We start from the raw sequence: 24611 nt of genomic DNA on the forward strand, positions 1-24611 counted from the left end.
AGCGCGGCCTCCCCCCTCCCCCCCCCCCCCCGCCCGCGGGCGGGGGAGGCGCTGCCGCCTCTGTCGGCGGCGCAGGCCGCGGATTAGGGAGCGACGCCACAGGGCGGCGGTTACCTCCAGGTCGCGGCCTTTGTTCTTGAAGTTCTTCAGCCGCTGGTTGTCCAGTTTCTCGTTGTCGGCCATGGCGGGGGGGGAAGGTGGGAGGGCGCGCGGCCTCCTCCTCCTCCTCCTCCTCCTCCTCCTCCTCCGCCGCCGCCGCCGCCTCCTCGCGGGCCCGCGCCCCTGCCCGCCGGGGTCCCCCTTGCCGCCGCTGAGGCTGAGGCCGCGGCCCGCGCCGCCGAGCCGAGCCGAGCCGAGCCGAGCCGAGCCGCGCTGCCGCCGCGGTGCCGGGGCGGCCGCTGCCCGCGGGCCCGGCTGCCTGGGCGGCGGAACGTGCCGGTAGCGAGGGACGGAGCCGAGCGGGGGAGGGGAGGGGGGGGGGGGGGGGGGGGAAAAGAGGGGCAGCCTCGATCTGGGCCGGCCGGCCGCGCCCGCTGATTGGCCGCGGCGCCCGAGGCCGGCGGCGAATAGGAGCGGGGAGGTAGAGGGAGGGAGCCGCGCGGCTGCGTGACGCGAGCGCTGACGGCGCCGCGTGGGGGGCGGGGCGCGGCGCCGGCGCTTCGAGGAGGTTCGGCCGCTTCCCTCAGGCGCGGCGGCCATTTTGGGTGGCGGGTGCGGGCCGGGGCGGGGAGCGGCGGCGGCGGGGCCGGGCCTGACCGTCCTCGCTCCCTCCGCCGCGGCGGCCGCTGCGCTTATCCAGCTGAAAGTCAACAACGGGATCTTCCTTCGTCCCGCTCGACTTCGTAGTCACTGACCCCAAGGGGCGTCCCGGCGCCTGCTGCCTCAGGAACACCACCCCACGCCCCCTCCGCGGGAGGCACTGCAACTTGCCGCCCGTTTATAAACAAAACAAAAAAAACCCGTTTTTACAAAACTGTCCCAAAGGCGGCCGCGGGTCGGGCCCGTAGGTGTGTGTCAGCGCCGGCGGGGAGGGTTTGCCCGGCTGGTGGGGGGCAGCGAGGGGTGGAGGTGCCGGCCCCCCCGGGCCTGTGGGGGGAGCTGGCCGCTGTCAAGCAGCGAAGCTTCACGAAATAGTGAGATCGGGGCGGAACGAGCCGCTGGGGCTGTCAAGAGGTGGCCTCAGTTTGGCGCCGTCCAGACTTTAATCCAATCCGCTGTACTTTTCTAGACTTTGGCGCTAAAGTGGCTGATTTTGGAAAGAGGAAGAAGTAGTGCGCAGGAAACGGCAGCAGGTACTTTGGCAGCCTCCTGAGAGACATGGGTAAGCTCTCTTAAAGAATCAACACCATCCTATGCAGATCTGTCTGCAGGAGTGCTGCAGTTCAGTTTTACTTGCCAGTATTCTCATTTACGCTACTCAGCAACTGTGGACCAAGCCCACAAGCAAGAATTAGTGGCAGTATTTATGACAGAAAAGGGATGAACAGTGGTGGGAGCAAAATGCTTTTTCAGTAAGATCAGATTTCATGGCTCTTTCCAGTCTCTTAGCATGATGATAAAGATAGGCTGTACCGGGCCAGAAATAGGTTGCTGTTGTCTTTTGTACTCTGCTATCTCAGATAGGCCCATGTCTTACCAGTTTGATGATGACAGTCAGGTTTTGTGGCAGTGGATTTTGGCCAGTAGCAATTACTGTAATTCATTCTCAGGTGGTGTAGGTGAGCCGCGTTTCCAAACTAATCATGAGCTTTCATTGGATAGACTTCTCACATTCAAGTATAATTATCAGCTTTACACACATTTGTTAACTCCCTGCTCCCTTCCTGGGTGCTTTGTAACAAATATTACCTATGTATTACGCAAACTGTGGTGAGTTGGAAAAGGTTGTTCCTGAATTTGTGTTGAACACTCCAGCAAAGGGAATGATACTATGAAAATTCCACAGTGGAGCTTTGCTTGCGCGTAGCCCAAGGCATTTTGTTTACACCAAAGTGGAGCTTGGAGTGTGTCCCTGTCTTTATTTTAGTAAATCCAAACTATCAATAGTTTTTTTTTCTTGGAAATGCAGATCTGATAAAACTATTGCCTGTTGACAATGACTCTCCCAGAAATAAAAAATAAAACTCCCCACTTCTTTAAGCTTTTCTGTGGTACAGCTGATTAGAGTACAGAGTATTTCTAGAAATGTAGACAAATCAATGATTGCCAGGGGAAAAAAGTGTTTTCTTCACAAAATATCCAGTGTTTTTTCTTCACCAGGCTTACTTGGTAATGCCTGTGACATTTGGACTCAATGGTAATTTTTGTGGAAAAAATGCTCAGAGTGGTACCTGTTTCTTCCAGTTTTCCGGAATATTAGAAAAAAAGTACTGTCCAAACTGTTTAAGCTAACTTTGCTCATTTTGATTGTTCATTTTGATCGAAAGGAGATAAGGAACATTCAAACAAATAGATATGCTTGCTGAGCAGAGGGGATAGTAGCTTCTCTAACTTGATACAGAAAAGAATACCTTCTACCTAGGAGCACTCACTGGATGTTACACTGTCCTGGTCTTGTGTGTAATTGCATTCATTTGTAATGCTTGTAGAATTAAGTCTGAGTTCTTCTTTGTTAAAGTCCTATGAGCCTCTCATTTCATCAGTTGCCTTATGATTCTCCTTAAACATACTTGTTGAGAAAAGTCAAAGGCACAATGGAAGGTGCAATCTCTCAAGTAGGTATAGTTAAGACACTCAGATTTATGAATATCAGAACAGGGAATTTGATTTTAGTTTTATGCTCAAGAAAACATGAGGATGATGATCTCCCAGACTATGGACTACTGTATGTTTCATCTCCAGGAGATTTTTCAGAGCATGAGTCTCCATTCCTAGAGAGAGTTGTAATCAAGCCTGAAAGTGACAGAAGTCTGAGTCACCACAGCCATGTTGATTGCTTAGAGTGTCAATGGCACAGCAATGTGGGTAGGGTAAATTAGTCAGGGTTAATTAGTCCAGGTAGCATTCCATATAGCCATAGCTAGCTGTCTACCAATACATAAACTAGCTTGTTCAAAGCTGATGTAGGTACAGCTACCCCTACACATTGCAATCTGAACATACAAAAAAGACTTTTTCCTGACATGGCTATTTAATTTGAGAAAAAAAAAGTAATTTGTGAACTTGACGGTGTTTTAGAATAGTAGTTAGGAAAAAAAAGAAAAAAAACGTTTATTTAGCTAGATTCTGGTTGTTACCACAGCACAATTGCCTTAGGAAAACAGGGTGTTAGTACAACCATCTTAATATCATACCTTGCTTTTTCAGAATTATTGTACTTTCAAACTGATGGTCTCACTTCAAAAGAGAAGTCTTTAATAAAGAAACAAGAAAAATTAAAATATGTAAAATCATGAAGTCTGAGAAACAAGAAATTGTATCAGCTACCTCAATTTTAATTCAGTTAAATAAAATTGCCAAATAGTTTCTCGTTACTCTTAGCAGGGAATGTCACATTTGCACTTACTCTTTCAGGAAATAATCAGTAGGTAAATTTTTTTCTTTACCAAATTGGAAATCTCTTATTTGTGCTGTGGCTTTTGTTACTATGAATTTCTTATATAACCTATTTACACCTGAACAGTTTTAATTAACTGAAGGGAAACTCCCAGTTTTGCTTTAATTTTTAGGGATATTTTAAAGCTGCTTCCTTTTGTGATTAAGGATCATGTTTTATGTTTCACTGGGATACTTAAAACCCTTCATCTTTTTTATTCTCTGTCAGCTTTGAAATTGCCCTAGATGAACATACCTTTTGTAATCGCATAGTTGATATGATGGAAATAGTATTGCACTGGCAACTGTGCTCTAGGACTTTTTGCTGAACCACAGCTTTTCACACAGTAGGGGTACGAAATCCAGAGAGAGACATCTAGAAATAACAATGGTTTAGCTAATAGCCGTTGCAAAAGATGTGAAAATTCAGGATGCAGCACTACGAATCTGTTACTGTGACTGGCTCATGTAGTTAGTACCTATAAAATTGAGCTCCTTCTGAGGAAATTGTGTACTGAAAGAAGAAGAAGATGAGAATTTTAACAAGTGCAATAGCTTTGCAACTTTATCTAAAAATATAATCAGAAACGTTGAGAAGTTACCATTACAATATAGCATGAAGTCATTGCTCTCAGAATTAAAAGGTGACAGGTATTTTCCAGATCTACAAATAACTGGCTGGTTGGTTGTAATGTCACTTCCTTTGAGAAGAGATCTTAGTGTCCTTGAGAAATATCTCTGTAGATTGTTTTTTGAAATTTTGTGGCTTCAAAAAGTTTTCTTTGTAAATCAGTATCTTAAAGCAGAATTGAGGCTGTGGCTCTGCAAAACGTGGTTATTAATAAGGAAATTGAATGAGGTACTAGAGTGTTAAACTCCTGACAATATCCTGAGATTACCAATAGTCGGGCTGTGAAAGTAAAAAAGGAGATATATATAGTGTCTAAGACCCAACACAGAAAAAGTCTATGAAAAGGAAAGGAAAAACATTTTGCTCCGTCGCAACTTCTTTCCTGGCTACTTTTTTCTTGTCTTTTCTAACTCAAATATATTTGTGCTCATCCCACCTCTACCACCTCCTGCTGTCACCATGCGTAGCACTGCCTGGTTACGTAACATATGGTTTGGGAAAGGTGGAATTGGAAAGCCAGCACATTTTTTTGTGATCAAAACTAACTCAGTATTGAACAGTGACCTTTAATGAAGTCATCTCTCTTTTGACCTTCCCTCCACATTCTTGGAGAAAGATTGACAGAGGCAAGGGACTGAGCAGTATCTTGTCATTTTATGAGTAACCATTTGGAAATAGCTGAGAACCAGTGAGTTAGTGTTCCTTGGAGAATCTTCTGTCAAATCCAGATCCGTCTTAAAATCACATTACTGCTTGCATTGTCAAATCTAACATAACGTTCTGGTGTGTATAGCTTTCCTACAGTGTACCTTTGTATGAAATATAAGAACATGCTTAGCTCTTATTAAATTATGTATGTTCAGAGGAATACTATCCTTCAGGAGTCTTTGATCTTTGTTTCTGGTCTGGTATCATCTGAAGAATAATTTATAGTGTGACTTCAGTGAAGACATAATGGGAGATTAATCAAGTGCATTTTGTTTAACTGTAGTCTAATTAATCTGTTTAGCTCTCAGTGGAACAATTATCATGTTATTTTCTTACGGGTTTGATTTTACCTCAGATCTGCAGTGCTAATCTCCCAGCACTTGGAAGCCTAGTTTTGAAGAACAGACCAGTTCCCTTCTGAATTCTTGATCTTGTGGCATTGGGCTGTCTTAACAACAACAACAAAAGCTGATATTTTGATTATAAATTAGTTTTTCCTAAAGAATATGGTTTGACTAAAATAGGTACCCACAACTTAATCAATTATGTATATTATGCAGATTCATTTGGTATGATAATCTTCAAACCTCCCATGATATTACAATAGTGTAACGTTTTCTATTTTTGCATATTTATCAGCTTGGAAAATAACAGTAATGCAGATATAAAGATGTGAAATGAGATTCTGCCCTGACTGTATACCTTCAAGCAATAAAAAAAAGACACTGAAAGCTGGCTTAACCTATGGTTAAGTTACTGTTAGTGATTCTAAATTTTTTGATCTTGGCATCTGAGCATAAAGTTGTTAGGATGATCAGCACAAGTCAGAGTAGCTTGAGATAGTTATAATTTGTGCAGGATTTGAGCTGTTTCTGCCTGGCAGTGTACAGGAGCTAGAAAGGAGTTACTGTTTGTCAAGGAAGAATTTTTCTCCACAATACAAGTTTCCAGCTGACATAAGCAGCCCATTTTGTCACTTTTAAAAGTTTCTGACACAGAGGGTATCTGCATGGGCATCATGCTCAGTTTTATGAATATTCTGGCTTGCAAAGCTGCTGTAACATAGGCCATTCTGACTTATAGAGTGGTCATCTGGATCTCTGCAAAAAATGCAGAGTGTGTATGTCTGAAATGGCTTTTAGCCGCTGTTGTTCCTTCCCTATGGGTTGTGGCTTCTGTGTATCCTACAGTGCAAAACCAGATCTATTCTTTAGTTTTCTAGGTCATGCATGAGCCTCCTTCATCTCAGATGCTACTATAACTAGCTAACTTAACTTATGCCCTGCTTCCTATGTCCCTTGGGCAATATATTTTACTTGTCAGAAAACTGAGTGCTCTGCACTCCTGCAGCCTCTCATTTCCAACACCCTTTCCTTGGGTCTGGAAGCAGGTGCCAATGTGAGAGCTCTGCGTGGTCTGGGAAGATCCCTTTCACAGGAAATACACGGAAGGTGAAGTACTCACCAGTTTAAAGCTCCTTTACTCTCTCAGCCTGGCATAAAGGTTGTGCTTTAGAAAGCTAGTCTAAACAGAAGCTAATCTTTGAACCTCGAAATATTTGTAAATATTTCTTCAGCCAAAAATACAATTATACAGGTTACTGACATTCATATATGTATATATAGATAGACAGATGCATTACAAATAATTCACATTTACAAAAGGGTAACTTATTTTCTTCATTTGTAAATTTTGCACCTGATTAAACAATGAGAGAATGCCTAATTATAAAGTTATCTTGATAATCTCTTTGAAGTAATTATGTGGATTGAACTGAAATCTTTTAGTAATACTTTCTCCTTTAAATACTCATTTATGTGAAATGAGTTAACTGAGAATGCTTTTTCATACCTAGTAAATGTATCTCCCTAGTATAAAAAATATATATATTATATAAAGCTGAGAAGATTTGTGTTGCACATAGAAAAATTCTCATTAATCCTGGAGCTTATCCACCCTCTCAGACTCAAAATGGAATAGCTAGTATTAACAAAAAAAGTGGACCACTGCACTGCTGGTAGGATATTTTATAATAATCTTTCATCTGGTATGCAAACACAGCTATTTGTTTTCATTTTACACAGAGCGTCTCCAAGTCTAAAATTCAACTGCACTTGCTGGACAATGAAACAGACATATCAAATAATACCTAAACTTAAACTGGGATGAGCCATGAATAACACACCAGATAAAAAAGACATACAAAAACAACACAGACAGATAGTAAATGCACAAGATCAAGCTTTACAGAACAGGGACTTTACTTTAAAAAGAACGTAATTGCAGAAAGCATACTACATAGGATAAGGACAAATTCAAATAAAAAGCACCATGGCTTTCTTGGGCTTCATCAAGCAGCTTGAGTTTTTGTGCACTTGTTTTCACTTTTCTTCAAAGTGCTCTGCTGTAACTCTTTGGTATAAAAAGCCCCTTCTACAAAGAGCTGGAGATGTTCATAGAGTTTTTCTGCTGAATGAGAGGGCAGGTGGAGGCATAATGACTCCAGAGGCAAGTCAGCACAGAACCCGCAGCATGAGCTAGTTCAAACGCCATACCGTAGAGCAGTAGGTCATGAGCAGCAAATGCCACACTCGCATTTCAGACTTCCGTCATTGAAGCAACAACCACAGGCTGGTTTCAGGGGAGCTAACTTGAATCATACTTTTGCAATATACAGCAGAATTTTTAAGGTTAAATATAGGAACAAAATTGATTTTTACTCTCTGAACACCGCTTTCCCATTTCGTGTCCTCTTAGGTCAGTGTGTTAGAACCATTTTTTGGAGCTGCCATTAAGCAATTACTACCTCCAGGATGTTGCCTTTTAGCACAGTGCTTGCCTTTGGCTGAGCCTCTCAATTCTCTCTTCTGCTGTTTGCTTATTTTACCTATTTGAGCTGCTTGAGCCAGATCATAATTTTTTCTGTCTTAGAAAATGCTTACACAAAGTTGTCATTCTTTCCTGAGCTGTTGCTTTGTTAGCTGATTCTCAACTAGTTGCTCAAATTTTCTTTGCCCAGTTGTAGGCCACTTTGCAATAAAAGGCTGTATGTCAGGTGTTTGAAGCAACTACAGCAAATCCACTAGAGTTGCTGTCATCATTGCTGACATTTCCTTTAATCTTATTGTTGCCTATAGGTGTTTGAAAACAGGAGTATGATGGACTATGCATTGAAGATACATCTGGTGGATGCATGTCATCCCTTATGAGCTAGAAAGAAATGTCTTCTTGGAAGAATTATTAGCTCTTAAATTACATCTAGCCTTCTGTCCTGCTTCCCTTCTATTTGAAAAAAAAAGATATGCAATTATTTCAGCTGATTTTTCAACTTGTTTTTCAAATTGTTGCCCTAAACATTTGTTTTAAAGTTACTTTTGGATGGAAGTTGGCTGAAGTCCATTAGGTGACAGTAGGAATGGATTTGGACCACAAACTTTTATTTACAAAAGGTGTGTAGTACCATAGTTTAAAGTTTTGAAATTTAGCTACTGCTTCCAAGTGTCTTTGTTCATCACAGGCCTTATGATTACCCTAGGAAGACATTTTTCTACTGTTCCGTGGTCAGGGCCGGGAGGAAAACAATTTACCTTGCCCTGAAAGACAGTATGTCCCAAATAACCAATAGCAGATACTACTACAGTGTATGAGCAGAAATAATTTCTAGGCTCTTTTCTGCAAGTAGCTGCTGCTCCTAGCATTCTCACAGGAGGGTCATTCTGTTGTGAGTGGGATGCTGCGTAGATCACTTCTGCTGTATTCAAAAGGTGTAGAGTTTCCTGTGTGTGTCCCCTTTATTTTCCAGTGTCCAGTTTATAACTTTTAGATTTAGAACTCTTGGTTACACTGTATTTTAGCTTTTTTGTGTGTTTAGAAATACCTTTTTGTATTTATGTATTTATGTTTTTGTACTAGTGGTGCTCAAAAAAGTCACTTTCTAGCAATGTAATTGCTAGTAATGAACTGCAACACAGTCACTAAGTAATGAGCTGCACATAATTGGAAAAAAAATAGCTACAAGTGTCCTAAAATGTCCAAAACTTGGTGGGATTCAACACATTTCTATTTATAACACTTTAATCACGTTGTACAAGATTGAAATTACAGAGAGATGTTCTTGAACTTAGTCTCAGGGCAGGCTCGTATCACATGTTAATAAAGCCAAAGGCCTGTTGATGTCACTATGCCAATTTAGTTTTATTGCTCTCACTCATTTAGCACTGGCCCTTACCCGGCTTTCTTTCCTGTTCTTATTTAGGCCCTAAGTATTACAGGTGCTTTGAGGATCTCCCCCCACATTGCCTGTTTGAGTTTAAAACACTTCATCATGAGCGGTGTTGTTTTAGTTAAAGAGCTCCAGATATTTTCGCTTTTCATTTTATGGAAGCTACTGTGCGATTAGTTATAAGATAATGCACAGTATTCTTTCTTCAAAAGGAGAGACTGCAAAACAGATCCACAGATGGCGCGAATTAAAGGTAGTTCCTCTGACTTCAGTGGCGGTTTGCTGATTCACATCAGCTGAACATCTGCTCCTGTGATTAGAAAATAAACTTAGGACTCCCACATGACTGCAAGCACTAAGCAGCAGGCAGTTGTGTTAAAATTTATGATCACAGTTTCAAAGCTATTTCTGAAATAGTACATGAGCCTAGCTCTGGCCTCAGTTATTCTGATTCAATATAACTTTTTATTTAATATAACTGTGATTGTTCTTAATCTACATTGGTGAATTTTTCTGTAGTTCAGCCTATATACATTGTTTTTAATGCATTAGATCAGACCATTTGAAGACAAACTTATAGATCATGAAATGACCCTTGCCAAACAAGTTTCTTGGTGCAAGAGCTTGAGTTGATCACAAAATCCATCAGCTATAAATAGCCCAAGAGCAGAGATTAGCAGATTGTGGGGATGCACTTTTATGTCTTTGTTTTAACTGCTTTACCCTTCAAGTAGAACAGATTCCTATTAAATACCAGAAAAGAACATTTCATTTGAGATGAAAAGTGAGGAAATAGTTGATGAAATGAGCCATTTCAGTGTTCCAGGCAAGATTCAGGAATATACTGTTCTGTGCCAAAAAAAAATCCTACTTAAGAAGCCCCTGGAACAAAGTCATCCTCTGGTGGCATCATTGATGGTAGTACAGAAAAAAAAAAAAGTTTTTCTGTTGCAAACAGTTTTCTGTGATTCTAGCTTGTTCTTAGGTGAGGTCCATAATGTTTTTAGAAGGAAAGGAGAACTTAGTAGTCTGATCATAGGACTGGGAAGACTGGGACCTGGAATATTCAGAATTCTGTTCTGCTTGAACACTCTCTGTCTGCAGCAAGGGGAAGTCGCTTGCCCTCTTTTCCTTAGTTCCTTAGCCTTTCAAATGCAAGAATGATCCTGAGAGCTGTATTTTAAAAATTAATATATATAATATGCTCAGATAATTAAATGCTAGTGTGAAGTATTAGGTAATAGGAATTTCAAATTGTATGGAGAAACACTAATTGGATCACAAAGCTAGACACTTATGGGAACATCTAAAATTTAAGGTATCTTATTTCTGGCTATTAACACTGCCAGTGAACAGCATTTACATATAAAATGGCATCAAATCCAAGGAACATCTTTTATGCAGCAAAAATGTAAATGTCCAGATGTAGATTGCTATTGTCAATGCTATGTTTCAGGCTAATTTTGCAAGGAAACTAAAATACATAACTCAATAAAGGTTTTCAAAAGGCTGAAGGGTTGAGGGCTGAAATATATCACTATGCATATCTCTTTGTTATATTGTGATGAAGAAAATGAGTGCTTCTTAGCAGCAGACCTAACGAGTCTACTCTTCTAAAGATTTGTGACTGAGTTCTCATTGATTTTCTGATGTCTGATAAAGGGGAATATTTGTGTTTCAGCTTTTCTTTCAGGGGAGAGGGGGAATAATGGGCAGGTAATTTTCCTGAAATTACATCTAGAGACTTAGTAACTTCAAGAACTATATGCCTTTGTCAGATTTTATTGATGTTGACTCGCAGGTTGAAAATTATTAGGAAAGGGTACAAAAGAATGATACAGAAAGTATCATTTCTTAAAGAGAATTACTAAAAAGGGGGCTCTTGGGCAAACCTTAAGCTACACAAACATACTGGAAAGTGTTTAATATTTAGTAACCTTAGGAAAGCAACACTTTTCTGAAGGCGGATCTTCTGTAAGCTACCCTCAGAATTGTACTGGTATTTTAATGCATAAAAGTTAAAGAAATGCAGGGTAAATATTAAAATATTTATTCTAATGTTTCCTATAATTTTCATTGCTTTTTTTTAATTAGGGAAAATAATTTTGCCCAGAATCAGAACACTGTAAATTAAAGGTGTATAACCAAATTCTAGGCTGATCTAGTGGGTGTAGTTCCTTCTGCTCTTATTGACCGTAGGGAGTTCGGTAGATGCTCTTCAATTTTCTAGCCTTGATTGCTCATCACTTGTGTCCTTCTCTCTGTTAAATAGTACTCGCCTTTTTATCCTTTGATTCTACGTGGAAGTTAAATACTGAACATATCACATACAGTGATTATGTCTTTGGCAATGGACTACACCGTCTTTCGCACACACCAGATTATGATTTTACTGTAGGATAAAGTAAATGCAGAAAAAAGGTTAGAGAGAAATGCTTATTTGGGGGCAAATTGAGTAAGAGCAACAAAGAATAGAGAACAACAGAAAAAATAGTTTCTGCTTTTGCATAACTGTTCTTTTTTCGGACATTACCATCTGGTATAAGTGGCCTCTTAAGATGTTTGAGACTGAAATGCAAGATTCACCTAGATCAACTTTTTCTTTGAATGTTCATTATTTTATATTAAAGTCTCCTTTTAGTTATAAACTATGATTCAGGATTCTTATTAATCACTACATACTTCAGTGTGAAAACTCATTTTAAGAGTAAGGGCAATTCCAGTTTAAAAACACATAATAAGGATTTAATCTAATAACCTACAGAGTAACTACTATCCTTTTCCCATCCTGATATTTTGAGTTCTGTGAGGTGCATATTATAGAATTGTGTAGTGTTCCTACAGGAGAATAACAGCTCTGCAATGGAGAACAGAGTGGAGGAAGTCAAAATGTGGAGTGAGGATAGCCTGGGAGAATTGTAGTCTGGCAATCCTGGATGCTGTAATGACCAACAGAATATTTTTTGCAGTATAATACATTTGAGTACTATGAGATTAACACTTGCCACACTCTCGGAAATAGAAAGGTGATGTAAATCTGCCTTGCAGTCCTATGTGTTGCTCGGGGGATGTCAAGACAGGCTTATGTGCACAAAGATTTATTTGTTGAGTCCATAGCTGATGGCATACATTGTACTCTAATGGCAAAAATTACTTTTGGGGAAAAATAAAAAACAAAAGACAAGAGAGAAGGAGAAGATAAGGGGAAATCTCTCCCAGTGGCCAGCCAGGAAGAGAAGCGAGAGGGCCCCCAGGCAAGCATCTTCCTCTGGGCTCTTCTCCAGGGCTGCACATGTACCCCCACAATAGCTTTCCTAGAGTAGATACAGCATTAGCCTGGATCCGCTCAGCCCCCTATTGATTGTTCCTCCTTTTGATGCTCTTAGCACTGCTGACTGGAGCACACTTTAATTAGGGTCATGTGTTGCACACTAATTGTTTGTTAAGATTGGGCATGCAAATTATTGGGTAATGCTTACTGCATGTATAAATCACTATTTTCTTCTGTGTTTTCTCCTAGTATAAACTAAAGGCTACAACAAGAGGTAGGAGAAGGGGGGAAAGAAGGAGTGACTCCCATGCTGGTGGCAATAGCTTCCTGTGAGAACCCACCATAACAACAGTACAGCAATCAGGTGCAAGGCCAAGAGTATGGCAGCATAAGGGCGGGCAGCAGCATGAGAGCGGGGGGAAAAGCTGCCCCCCAGCTGGGGCAGAAGGGTGCAGAGCTGCAAAGGGAAGGCCCTGAGCCTTCCGCAGGTCAGTTGCACAGTGGGTTGGCCATGCTGGGAAAGGCTGAGATGATTCAAAAAAGAAAAAGTGAAGGTCAGAGGCTGTACTGCTCTGGTACCTTTGTCACAATAAGGAACTTCCTCAAGGTATGATACTATTTGTATATATTAGCTAAAATAATTAGCTACAAATACTGATTCAGCTAGAGATCAACTAGAAGAATTTTGTCTCTTTTCTTTTTTCTTTAATCAAAGACTGCAGTACCAGTGAACAGGATAGGATTTAAGTTTCCATCAGAAAAAAATGTCAGAAATAATGTCTTCAAAATAATTTGCTCTTTTGGGAAATCTTTTCTCAAAAAAAATTTTTTTTGAATATTCCATTGCATAGATGTTCAAGTTGAATGAGCATATTTACATTTTAAGTTACTCCAAGCAGCATTAGTTTGGATCAGATAAATAAAACATCAAAGTGCATTTCTCTGTTGAGACACAATTCTTTAAAGAAACAGCAGCTGAGGCATCAGTCACTGTTATGGGCAGATTTCCTTGCAGGACTACATCTCCCATAATGCAGGATGTATTTTGCTCTTAAGAGTGTGCTGGAATCATATGATTCAAGGAATTTATAACCCAGCTAAGATAACAGCACTAAAGAGAGAAGGAAGGCCTGGGTACTACAGCTACCACAAAACAGAATATTGCCACTATGTGTAATAATGCTACTTACCTTTTATTCAGCGCTTTTTGCAGTGGAATTCAGAATAATTCATAAAAAAGCCAGTGCCATTATCCCTGCTCCACAGATGGGGAAACTGAGGCAGGGAGAATATGAGTTACTCAAGGGCATGACAAAGGGTAGTTGCAAAGCTGGGAATAGGTGCCAGGTTCCCCAAGCTCCAGACCTGTGCTCTATCCACTGAGCACTGAAATGATTTAGAATAAGGCATTTCATTTAGTTAAGTAAATGGGAATTAAATGATTGGATTTTAGAAAGCTGAGGGATTTAACTGTAAGCATCATTGAAACTTTGAATTCCAATTGAAATTCCATTTTGAAGTTTCTCTTCCACAAAATGGTGTAATTTTGAAATATTCATCCTAATGTGGAATGAAAATAAATGTGAATATTTCCTGCAGTTCAGAAATTTGAATTTAACAAATTGTTACTACCAGGTTTATAAATACTTAATATCTGAAAATAAGTCCCATAAATGTTGTAATTAGCCTTTTTTTGTTGAACAAGTACGTACAGGATTTTTAGCCAGGTGGTTTAAACTTCTCAAAATAGAGAAATCTCAAGCTCATGTTGCCGTTCAAATTTACAACCAGATAGTTTCCTTTTTATTAACTGCAGTATGTGTAATATGCCACAAGATGTCTCAGTGCTGAAATACTAAAATGTATACAAGTTTTTTTTATGATATTATTACATTTAGAGAAGGGTTTTCAATATTTGGTTTGGGTTTTCCCTAATACTCGATGGTGGCTTTTTAGTACCACAAGAGAAAGAAAGGTGTATACCTACTTACCCATTAGTGTAGAGAATAAATTATTTTAAATGGTCAGTGAACCTAATGATTCCTTGGAAAATCTTAATTTTCAAGAAATAAAGGCTTAGTTTATAGCCCTTACTAAGCAGGTGATCTCTAAGAAATAAGAATGTTTTCCTATGTAGATTAAATGGAAGAGCTTTTTTTTTGTTTTACAATGTTACCTACTGTATTTTATTTCCATAACATTTAATTTTAATAAAACGTTACATATTTTTAATTATTCGTACTCACTTGGGATTAATATTATTTAAAATTACTGTGAGGATTCAGTCAGTTATTTGTGTAACATTGTCTTTAAGAGTACATTATCTTACTAAAATCCACCCGATGGTGGATCCCTGAGCATGAGACCTGAGAGGCTTGTACAAAGATGAGGAACTAACATCAATTTAAGTTGTTTACGAAATGCAATACATTTTTTTCTTGTATCAAAATTAAATCAGGGACTGTTGCATAAATTTATGATGGTCCTAAACAAAATTAGACCTTTTCAGAATTAAGAATCAATTAAGAAAATGTTGAGAGACTAACTTTCTTCAGTGATTAATGTGTATGCTCTAGATAAAGTAACTGCAAACTATTGATTAAGGCACAGTTACCCTTTAACTGTCAAGGACAATTGTTAGGGAGATTAACCTTTCTCTAAATCAATGAGGTAGTTGCTGTAGTCCCCAGGTATATTTTCTAAAAAGAAAGAACACACAAGGCAAAGGTTTCAGAGCTAAATGATTTATTTAAGATCACAAAATTACTTATTTTAGCAGATATCCTATGAGATTTGGGTTACTTATGGCAGTAGTATAATGTCTAGAAGCCCTTCTCATCAGTCAGGCAGTGTATGAAGCACAGAATGAGAAAATGATCTTTGCACCAGAGAATGCACAGTCTAAGGCTAAAAGGCAACAGATGAATAAAGAAGGGGAGCACAAGGAAATAATAAAAGAACACTCATCAGAAGATATATTCAGGGGCCTCATCATAAAACATAAAACAACATGTAACAAGTATAGTCAGGATTTTTGCATACATCACGGGAAAGGAGTGCTTTAAGGAAGGATCTGAAAGAAAACAAATGATTTTGCAAATGTTTGTGGACAGTTGCTTCCAGGTATAAAGAGCAGCAGGAAAGCAAGTACAAAAACACTCAATGAACATCTATTAAAAAGACCATGGAAACTGGCATCACCATTTTGATAATCAGTGGAGGACAGGGAAAGTGAGAACAGCTCTGCTGTGCAGAGACACACAACTGCAAATATGTAACTGGGGGGAGGACGCAGGGGAGGCAAAGGGTATGGGGAGGCGTCTCCTGGTGACAGCCTGACTTAGCATTAAATGCTGCACAATGTGAAATTACGCTGCAGATACACTGTGGACCTACACAGGCAGTGTAGTGGGTGTGTGAGTGCTACAAAAATATTTATCACAGCTAAGAAACAGATTATTGTAGAAACTGATACACAAGATAATGCGCAATTTGTTGAAATTATATGTGTTTAAAGTAAGAAGTGTTTTCAGTCATGTTACTGTTTTATGAGTACATACTTGCAAATAGTATCTGCAGTATGATAGGTGTTTTATGTGTAGGGTCTCCATCCTCAAGAGTTTACAACCTGAATTACAGACACTTAACTAATCTAGACTTTGTGATCTGCTGAAATATATATCTGGAATCTGTATGTCTGTGCTTCAGACAGGAGTGTAGAATAGCAATACTTTAGCTAATTTTAAATGTAAGAAGTCTAATTGTTGCAGCACAAAACTCAGCAAGGGTGATGTACTTTGCCAAGAAAGCCTGTTTAAAACAATTTTATATGCATACAGTGCTTCAGAATGGTGTGTTTCTGTGTACTGGGCTTAGAAATTATGTTTTAAATAGAGAAATCTTTCCTTTAGTTGTTTCAGTTCATCTTTCAGAAAGGAGGAGGAGGTGGCAACAGAGACATTTTGAGTAATTCACACAGCTGTAAAAGCTTGCATTACGTGATGTTGTAAAAGCTTTGCCCTGCATTCCTTATACTCAGGAATAGATAAGGAATATGTTCCTTCATTTTCATTTGATTCTACAGAGTATTCAGTTACTGAGAGAGTTGTCTCCATAGAGAAGGATGGAGTGTTAACTGTCCAAATTTGCAATGGGTTCTTGCGCTGCTTCCCACCTTCCCTTAAAACAGCCTTAATCCTATTTTGTTTATTATTAGAATTCTTATTAGCTCCATTATGGCTATTTCAAAACTGAGAAGGCTCATCATGATCTTGTGCTACAATAATCTTATCAGTGACTGATCAAAAAGACAAACCCCATACTCCAGATTTGTCAACTTACAAATTGTCCCACCCAAACATGTCCCAGTGGATAGCCTCAAGTGGGGACAGGATACAACATGCCTCACAAATCACTGATCCTGCCCTTTCTGTATTTCACAATCTCAGATATGTGCCATTTATTTCTACATGGATGACTATTCTGTCAGCAGAAATGAACAGGTACAGCCAACCATGTGTAAGAAATATTAGCAGACACTGAAGGACTCGTTCAGTTTAGCTACAATTATTTTACAGCTTTTATTGCGGTTGCACAAGACTGCCAATATGCATTAATAGGAAGTGCAAGAAACACTCGGTTATGAGTTTGTTATTGAGGTGTGATTTATTAGGAAAGCTACTGAAAGAAGCTCCAAAACCAGAAGCCACATAGGCAGCTGACTAGTGCTCCTCACTCTTTAAAGCCTTCCTTTCATCCTATGCAAACTTCTCAACTCATAGACTACCCCATCTGCTGCTTCGTCAGTCGGATTGACGGCCTTGCCAGTCTGACTTTGGTTCCGCTACTGAGGAAGGCAGCGCTCTTCATATTCTGATTTCTCTCTTTCTCAAAGCACCCTGCACCCTTCAAAAATCCTAAAACTGTTTTTAGTAAGTGGTCTGTATAGGTTCTCTCAGAGCTTAGCTCTAATTTTATCAGCCATGAAACCATGCCATATGAAGTTGTTCAGGAATAAATGATGCTTTCAATACTATGGATTGCATTTTTAGCTCAAGTAAAATTCCACTCTGTTATGATCAGAAACATAAAGACAATTCTGGTCATTATATTGTTCAGCCAAGAAGTCAAAAGATCTAAATCTCTCCACAGGAGGATTAAGTTGTAAAATGCCTTTTTAACTTCATTCCTATGATTTTAACATGTAATATACGATGGGATTGGATGTCAGACAATTTCTAGGCTTCCAATAGGGACCGAACAGTGCCCTGGGGTGAGCATGAGGGCCAAGGCGCAGAGGCTGTGGCAGGTGCACAGGGGACTGTGCTCCCCACCAGTACCTCCGACAGCTGACCTTCCTTCAAAATGAGCCCCTGTGGCTGTGGGCCTGCTGCAAAGCTGCCGCAGGGATGCTCTGCTGTATGTTCTTGCAGAATGTGGCCAGAAGTTCCACCTTCTCCGCATCTTCCCACCTGCATAATACGCCTTTCGAGAGCCCTTCACAAAACATGGTGAGTGCTCGGGGAGGTGCTTTGCTGCAAGTGCGGAAGAAGAGGAGGGGGCGTTCTGTAACAGTGAATTCTCTGTCCACCAACTCTTCATCCTGAAGAAGCTCCCAACTAAGCTATTTATTCATAAAATACAGGAAAAAAAACAACTAACTCCAGCAGCAGCAGAACTAATTAAGTCTGGGTTCTCTGGATTTATGTCCTCTTGTTGGCTTTCTTTTGACTGAAATGGAACATTTATCTCCCAGGGGATTAGTCTCTTGTACCTTATCAGCCTTTCCTTCAGTGGGGGCACCAGTATGGTCACCTTTCTCTATCTCACTGCTTTTCTTAATTAAACTTTTAGGCATGTAATTCTTTTGAGAATCCTCTTCTCTGTCGAAATTGATTGATATTTCAGGTTTAAAAGTTCTTCAAAAAAGTAGGGGTCTAGATGGACAGATAACATGGCCAAAGTATCACTTCTTTTGGACACCAAGCTCTTAGATAGAAAACCCAATATTTAATACATGATATTCTGCAAAGTGAAGAGAACAATTTTGCTTCCTTTGAAGTATAATGGAAAAGATTTTCTTCAAATCAATGTCAGTATCATTTCATCTAATTTGATAACCTGAAAAAGGGACTGTGTGCCTGAAAGCTTATTCACTTTTTAGCTATATTAGCTAGTCTATTATAATACATTATTTCTCCCTTCAAAACTTGCTTCTTGCCTAATTAGAGACCCTGGTGAATTCTCATTAAATCTCTCAAGGAGTATTTCTCCCTGAGGAGGTCCTGAGGCCAGTGAACTAGATTCAGATTTATGATAGATACATGATTAGATTAAACTAGTGGGAGAATTAAATATGTAACCTGCACATGCAAATGTTTATAAATGTATTAATCTAAAATACTACATTATTTAACATTGAATTATTGAGATTAGAAAAATAATGTTCCCATTTCTCAGTCTGTTGCAGACTATTTTTTTTTACCTTTTTGGGGGCAGATGATGATATTTTATATTAAAGCTAAATCATCAGACTGAGCAATGACAAGTCTAAATACGTGCTCTCCATTTAGAAATGTAGTCTCAACATGACTTAGGGTCTAGCCCATGGTATTTACTGTCAGCATTAATAACTTCTGTTGAGAAACTGTCCTTTGTTTAGTATTTCAGCAAATTCACCTGATGACTTTTCATCTTTGAATAATATATGCATGAAACAACAGCGTATGTCTGCTCTTCTTTCTGCTTCACCCTTCTACAACTAGAAATTCCTGCTTTTTATTAGTAAGAACTACCTGTAAACTTCTAACATGAATTATTTGGCATATACCTTTTGTCACAAGAGAAAAGCACACAAGCTGACCTGTGCCGCAACTTTTTCAGTGAGCATAACTGGGAAACTCATTTTGCCAAGGGACTGCTGAGGCACAGAGTGATTAAATGACTAGCCCACGGTCAAAGATTGTGGTGCGTGTAGGGAAAAAAAATACAGCTACCTAAGCAAGCATCCTAAGCACAGGAGCATCCTATCTCTGCAGAGATTGCTCAAGAAGGCAAAAATAAATGGTCTGGATTTACTGTGAGTGTATAGCCAGTAATTAGATGGTCTCTTTTCTCTTATTTTTAAAAGAGCAGGTTCTATTAACTTTTTAGCCTTAGCATTTAAACTGTTTTTGATGGTCGATACAGTTCAATTAGTCTTCTTCTAGTTATCAATCTGTTGTTACCTTAATGGCATTCAGAATACTAATTCACTCCTTAATGAATCAGGAAATCTGAATGGAAAGATTCATTTGGCAATTTTTCTAAAAACTGTAGTAATAGGATTAGCCATTTTTGTCACTTTTTATGTCAAATTTCATCAGAACAAAATTTATCAGTAACGATCTCAGGTGGCTTCAGTAAAGGCAGGAGACAATCCATGAAGATTGATAAAAACTTTCCAACCAGCCTGCTCCTCCTCCTCCTCCTCCCCATGCGCAGCAGAGATCAGCACTTCGCTGGACTGATCCCATGCTGGCTTCCATAGTCCTGCTGGTGGCTAATGACAGCAAACAGCAGTACAGAAACAAAGAAGCAGATACATGGAAATCTTTAACAAAGTGACATCAAAACTACACCTTACAAATAACACATGAACTAAATTTTGTCTGTGGCTTGGTGAAGACTTGATCCTGATTGTGACGATCGATATGGAGGATTAGGTTCTAAAATGCAGAACATTGACATTTGCAGTACATTTGAAACAACTATTTCAAATTCATAGGTTCACAGGTATGTAACTAAGAGTTTAAGGTCTAAAATAACTGTATTTTTACATGAGAAGTACATCCACAGAGCACAACATTGAAACAACATTTTATCTCTTGCTTTTCTTGCTGAATGAACCACTTATGTTGGCTATTGTGCTTTTTGACAAAATACTGAAGCATTTTAAGCACTGCTCACCTATTTTGTTTCCACTTGCTAAAATTCAGAAGGTCAGCTCTGCCTTTTTAATCATTCACTGCCACACTTCTGAGTTGAATAACCCCAAGTATACTATCGATAATTAAAGTACTGCAGAATAGTATCTCAGAAGCATACGCAGGTAAAATGATAAAATCTAAAAGTGCTTTATAAATATTTATTTAAAGAGTTTCTCCAGAATCAAGCATTTTCAGATTTAGTCTGTACAACAAAATATGCTGATTAACATTCACCAGAATTTGATGATAGAAATTCTTAAAGGTTTTCATTTTGCTTAAAAATTGTAGAAGTATCCTTTGATCTCCTGTGGTTTTTTACAAATACAGTTAGTCTTTGGAGAGCTTCTGACAAACCTTCTCCTGTGATGGCACAACAGGGTTGTACATACCAATTTCTGTCACTGCAGTACTTTTTCATGTTGAATCTCCTGGTTACTTCCTCAGCATTCACAGCTCCAGGCAAATCCTGTTTGTTTGCTAGCAGAACTACTGGTACACTCTTAATAAATTCGTTCTTTAAAATGAGTTCAAATTCTTTCTTTGATTCTTCCAGACGTTGCTTATCAGAGCTATCCACAACATACAGAAGCCCATCTGCATTTTCCAAGAAATTGCACCAAAGCCGCCTCATTTCTTGTTGTCCTCCAACATCCCAAAAGGTCAATGAAAAATCCTTCTCGGTTTCAATCATATCAACATTAAAGCCAATTGTTGGAATTGTTAGAAAAACATCGTTGTACTTTAACTTGTACAATAGCGTAGATTTTCCTGCAGAATCAAGTCCTAACATTAATATATTGCCTTGTTTGACTTTGGAGTCTTTGGTGTTGTGGAGGCCCATTTATGCTGTGGTATCCTGTATTAAGCCTTTAAAGATGGTATTTGCTGTCTTCTGTGAAGCCAATTTTTGTCAGTAAGCCTTCTTTCTTCCTCCGTGAGATGAAGCACAAAGTGTAAGGAAGAGGAAGAGGAAGAAGCAGCCTTGTGCTACGAAAAATAAAGAAAAGCTCTGTACAAATACATTCTGGCTTTTATCAACTTGATAAAAAGCAAATGATATTTATGAAGGTGTAATGTTCAGTGCCAAGCCTGTGGGTGGAACAACTATGAGTAATGTACTGATTGGTCACAGAGCCCAAAGGTTACAGGCTTTGAGCATGTTTGAACAGTGAACCATAGTTACAAGATCATCCTTCTCTAGAATTTAAGAACTGATCATCTATTATAAAATTTTGTATGCTGAACCAGCAGTGGTCTGGTTATACTCCGTCATCCTGTGAGCTAGGAATCATTAGCTCCCTCCCACTGTTTCAGTGTGTACCCGGAGAGAAAGGACTTTATTACTCTATCAGCATCCTTTTTGGAAAAGAAACCTAATATAAACACAGTCATTGAGGAGGGGAGATCTTACAGGTTTGTGCATAATTAACAATCCATGAAATGACAAGGTACATGGATTTATCAGTGTATCTCATCTATCAGCAACAGATTAATCTCAAGTGGTTTCTAACATAAATCTATATAGATACATGGACTCGATCAACCATAGCAGAACTTGATTTAAAAGTTTTTCTGCTCTAAAGGTGGCTAACTTTTACTCTGTTATTTTTCTTCCTGCTCATTCATATGTCAGGCTGTCTGCTTTGACTGTAGTATTAGAGGTGTAAACTAGGTGAGTTACGTTTTTTTGAAAATTTTTGTTAACCGCACTCTGCACATTGGAAATTAAATACAGGTCTTATGATCTGGTCATGGCTGAGATTCAGCTACCTGAAATTAAAAATATGTATTAGCTTTATTATGATCTAGTCTGCTGTTGCACACTGATATTATGACCAAGATTTCTTACAAGAAAGGAGTCAGAAGAGGGGAAATAACTGTCTCAATCATTTTTGCCAGCATTCTAAATAGTAGAATGATAAAGAGAAGGAATTGAAAATTGAGTCTAATATTACTTAATTCATATTGAGTCTCAGTTCTTTTTGACAGCTAGTAGATCCGTGTAGGGCTAGTATAATGCAGACTGATCATTTTCGCAATACTTATTTGCCCTTGCACTCAGATGGACTAGTAGTTAGTATTACCACTTGTCTTCGCTTCAAGAACTATATAAAGAGGAATAAGATGTAAAGGCTATCTGGCCAAATGAACCGCTGACTGACAGGGCAGTCGTTTTGATAATTATGACATTGGTTGCCCAAGTATTATACATGTTCTGTAAAATAAACCTCTCTCTCGATAGCCAAGTTACAGTCTAGTCTCTCTTTAAGCTGAAAGGGTTATAGCAGAACTCCTAATTGGGGACAACAGAAGATTACAGTGACATACTCATTGTAGGACTGCTGTACATTTTTCATATTTAATAACATGTATAGAATATGTATAGGATTTCTTTCAAGAGAAGATCATGATATATTAAACCATGGAGGAAAGTGTTTGCCTTTCTTTATAAATAATGTATATGAATGAATTGAAAGATGGGGAGACAGGAAACTATGCAAAGCACATTGTTAACTCAGTCAAATGAATCATAATTCCCTGCAAAATAGCATGTCATTTCCTTTGAAATATGGTTATCTTGATAAAGGGCAAAACTTCCCTTCTGTGCAAGCTGTGACAGAATGGATGGATTATCTGCATCTTTGCGTAGTGCTGCGATCTAAAGATAACTTACAGTTCTCTGCTCTGCATGTTTGCTCCAACTGTATTTGATATTTGTGGTCTCAACTATTATTAAATCAGACTGTCACTTCAAAGAAGCTCATTAAGCAATGTCTGACTTTTTACAAGTGAATTAAATTTCTATCCAGGACAGAACAGGTAGTTTTTGAAGACACAATGTTGTTGCAGTTAACTGTACCTGAGTCAAACATCAGTTATCTGGTTCATACACAGATTTTTGTCCTTCAGGCCCACTTCTAATAATAATTTCCTGTGTTACTCCGGAGTATAAAAATTACAATCTGAATAAGGATGGATTCCAAGGCAGTTTGTGGCAGACCAGTATAAGATGAAAACAGAACCTCACTCACATCCTTTCTGGTTTTTATGTTACCGTAGGGTCACATCTTTCAAAAGGTCACACACAGCTTTCACCTGTAGACACGTGAAATGACACTTGAGGTACAAATCTGGAGCAAACTGTGCTCTGGTATACAACAGGCTGGGTAGTTCAAACCGTGAGAAGTGATCTACATTTGCACAGAAAGACAAGCGTTTGAAAAAAGGAGGAACTACCTTTGACTTGTCCAAAGGTGAATTTGCTTAGTAAGGGTGAGACTATTTTGCTTGTTAGGTTTGCATTTATATTCAGTTAAAAAAAAAAAAGTAGTAATAAAATTGGGACAGTTGACTTGCCATAAATTAATCTGAACTCAGAAACTTCACACAATAAATTTTCCAGATAAACTACTTAGGTGTCTATCTCCAAGCGGAGTGGAGACCCAGACTCCTCGGACTGGTGGTCCAGGCGTTTACATCGCAAGTCGCTATGAGGAACGCAGCACCACAGGGCATTGCCAAGGAGGCATCCAAATAGCAGCTCGGTAGGAATTTAGTAATGACCCACCATATTCCTCATTTCTGAAAGCCATCCCCTAGCTTAAATGGGAACCTTCATGAAATTCAGGCTATTTTCTCAAATCTCTGTCAAACTGGGATATTCCATAACTACTGCACGCTTTGATAACAAGGGATATATAATAATTTAGGGATGCTTGAGAGTGAATCTTCACAAAGAGCAATTACATTAGGTAAAGCAAGAGGCCAAGAGCAATTTGAAAGCCTATGTCTCTGCTCTCCTAGAATCTGCAAGCTTTGATCTCATACCTACAAGGCTGCAAATTTTAAAAAGTGAGTGTGGTGGGGTCTGCAAGGGACCGCACGCACCGCTAGGAACCAATCAGGCAGGGTAACAGACTGTGGTTAGCCAGAAAGCCAGAAAGCCATTTATTGCACCCGAGGCCTGTTGCAGGCCCTCAGGATGAGAAGCAGGATCCTTCCTGCGAGTAATTCTGTCCTTCACTGTTAGCCCCGATGTCCACGCCGCACCCTGCGAGCAGGCTGTCATTTCTCGGCACCCGCCACAGCCTGGCTCTGTAACTGCCTCCCTCAGGACTCAGCCATCGCTTCCGAAGGGCGCCCTCAGGGCCGCACTTTGCCTGGAGGCGCGGCGGCCGTTGCGCGTGAGGCGCGAGACGCGGCGGCCGTTGCGCGTGAGGCGCGAGGCGCAGCAACCGTTGCGCGTGAGGCGCGAGACCCGGCGGTCGTCGCCCGTGA

The 24611-nt window shown here is 39.6% G+C and overlaps 3 protein-coding genes across 5 annotated transcripts in view; 1 reads left to right on the forward strand and 2 right to left on the reverse strand.

Moving 5' to 3' along the window:
* Positions 1 to 483, reverse strand: part of KPNA4 (karyopherin subunit alpha 4) — a 29465-nt gene extending 28982 nt beyond the window's left edge. Inside the window, exon 1 of the mRNA XM_064516568.1 lies at positions 115 to 483. Within this exon, the coding sequence (XP_064372638.1) occupies positions 115 to 183 (69 nt within the window). The 5' untranslated portion in view covers positions 184 to 483. The remainder of the gene's footprint in view (positions 1 to 114) is intronic.
* A 146-nt stretch (positions 484 to 629) lies between these two features.
* B3GALNT1 (beta-1,3-N-acetylgalactosaminyltransferase 1 (Globoside blood group)) overlaps positions 630 to 24611 on the forward strand; it is a 49557-nt gene continuing 25575 nt past the window's right edge. For 2 of the 3 annotated variants that reach the window (XR_010390420.1, XM_026105725.2), the window contains exons 1-2: positions 674 to 1007; positions 1229 to 1321. The gene's annotated coding sequence lies outside the window, so the exon portion shown is untranslated. The other variant, XM_064516573.1, reaches the window with a different exon arrangement.
* On the reverse strand, positions 20590 to 21177 carry ARL14 (ADP ribosylation factor like GTPase 14). The gene has a single exon (XM_026105726.2). It carries the CDS (start codon positions 21172 to 21174, stop codon positions 20590 to 20592), a length of 585 nt encoding a protein of 194 aa, XP_025961511.1. The 5' UTR covers positions 21175 to 21177.

The sequence above is a fragment of the Dromaius novaehollandiae genome, chromosome 9 (assembly GCF_036370855.1).
Source record: "Dromaius novaehollandiae isolate bDroNov1 chromosome 9, bDroNov1.hap1, whole genome shotgun sequence".
NCBI lineage: Eukaryota > Metazoa > Chordata > Aves > Casuariiformes > Dromaiidae > Dromaius > Dromaius novaehollandiae.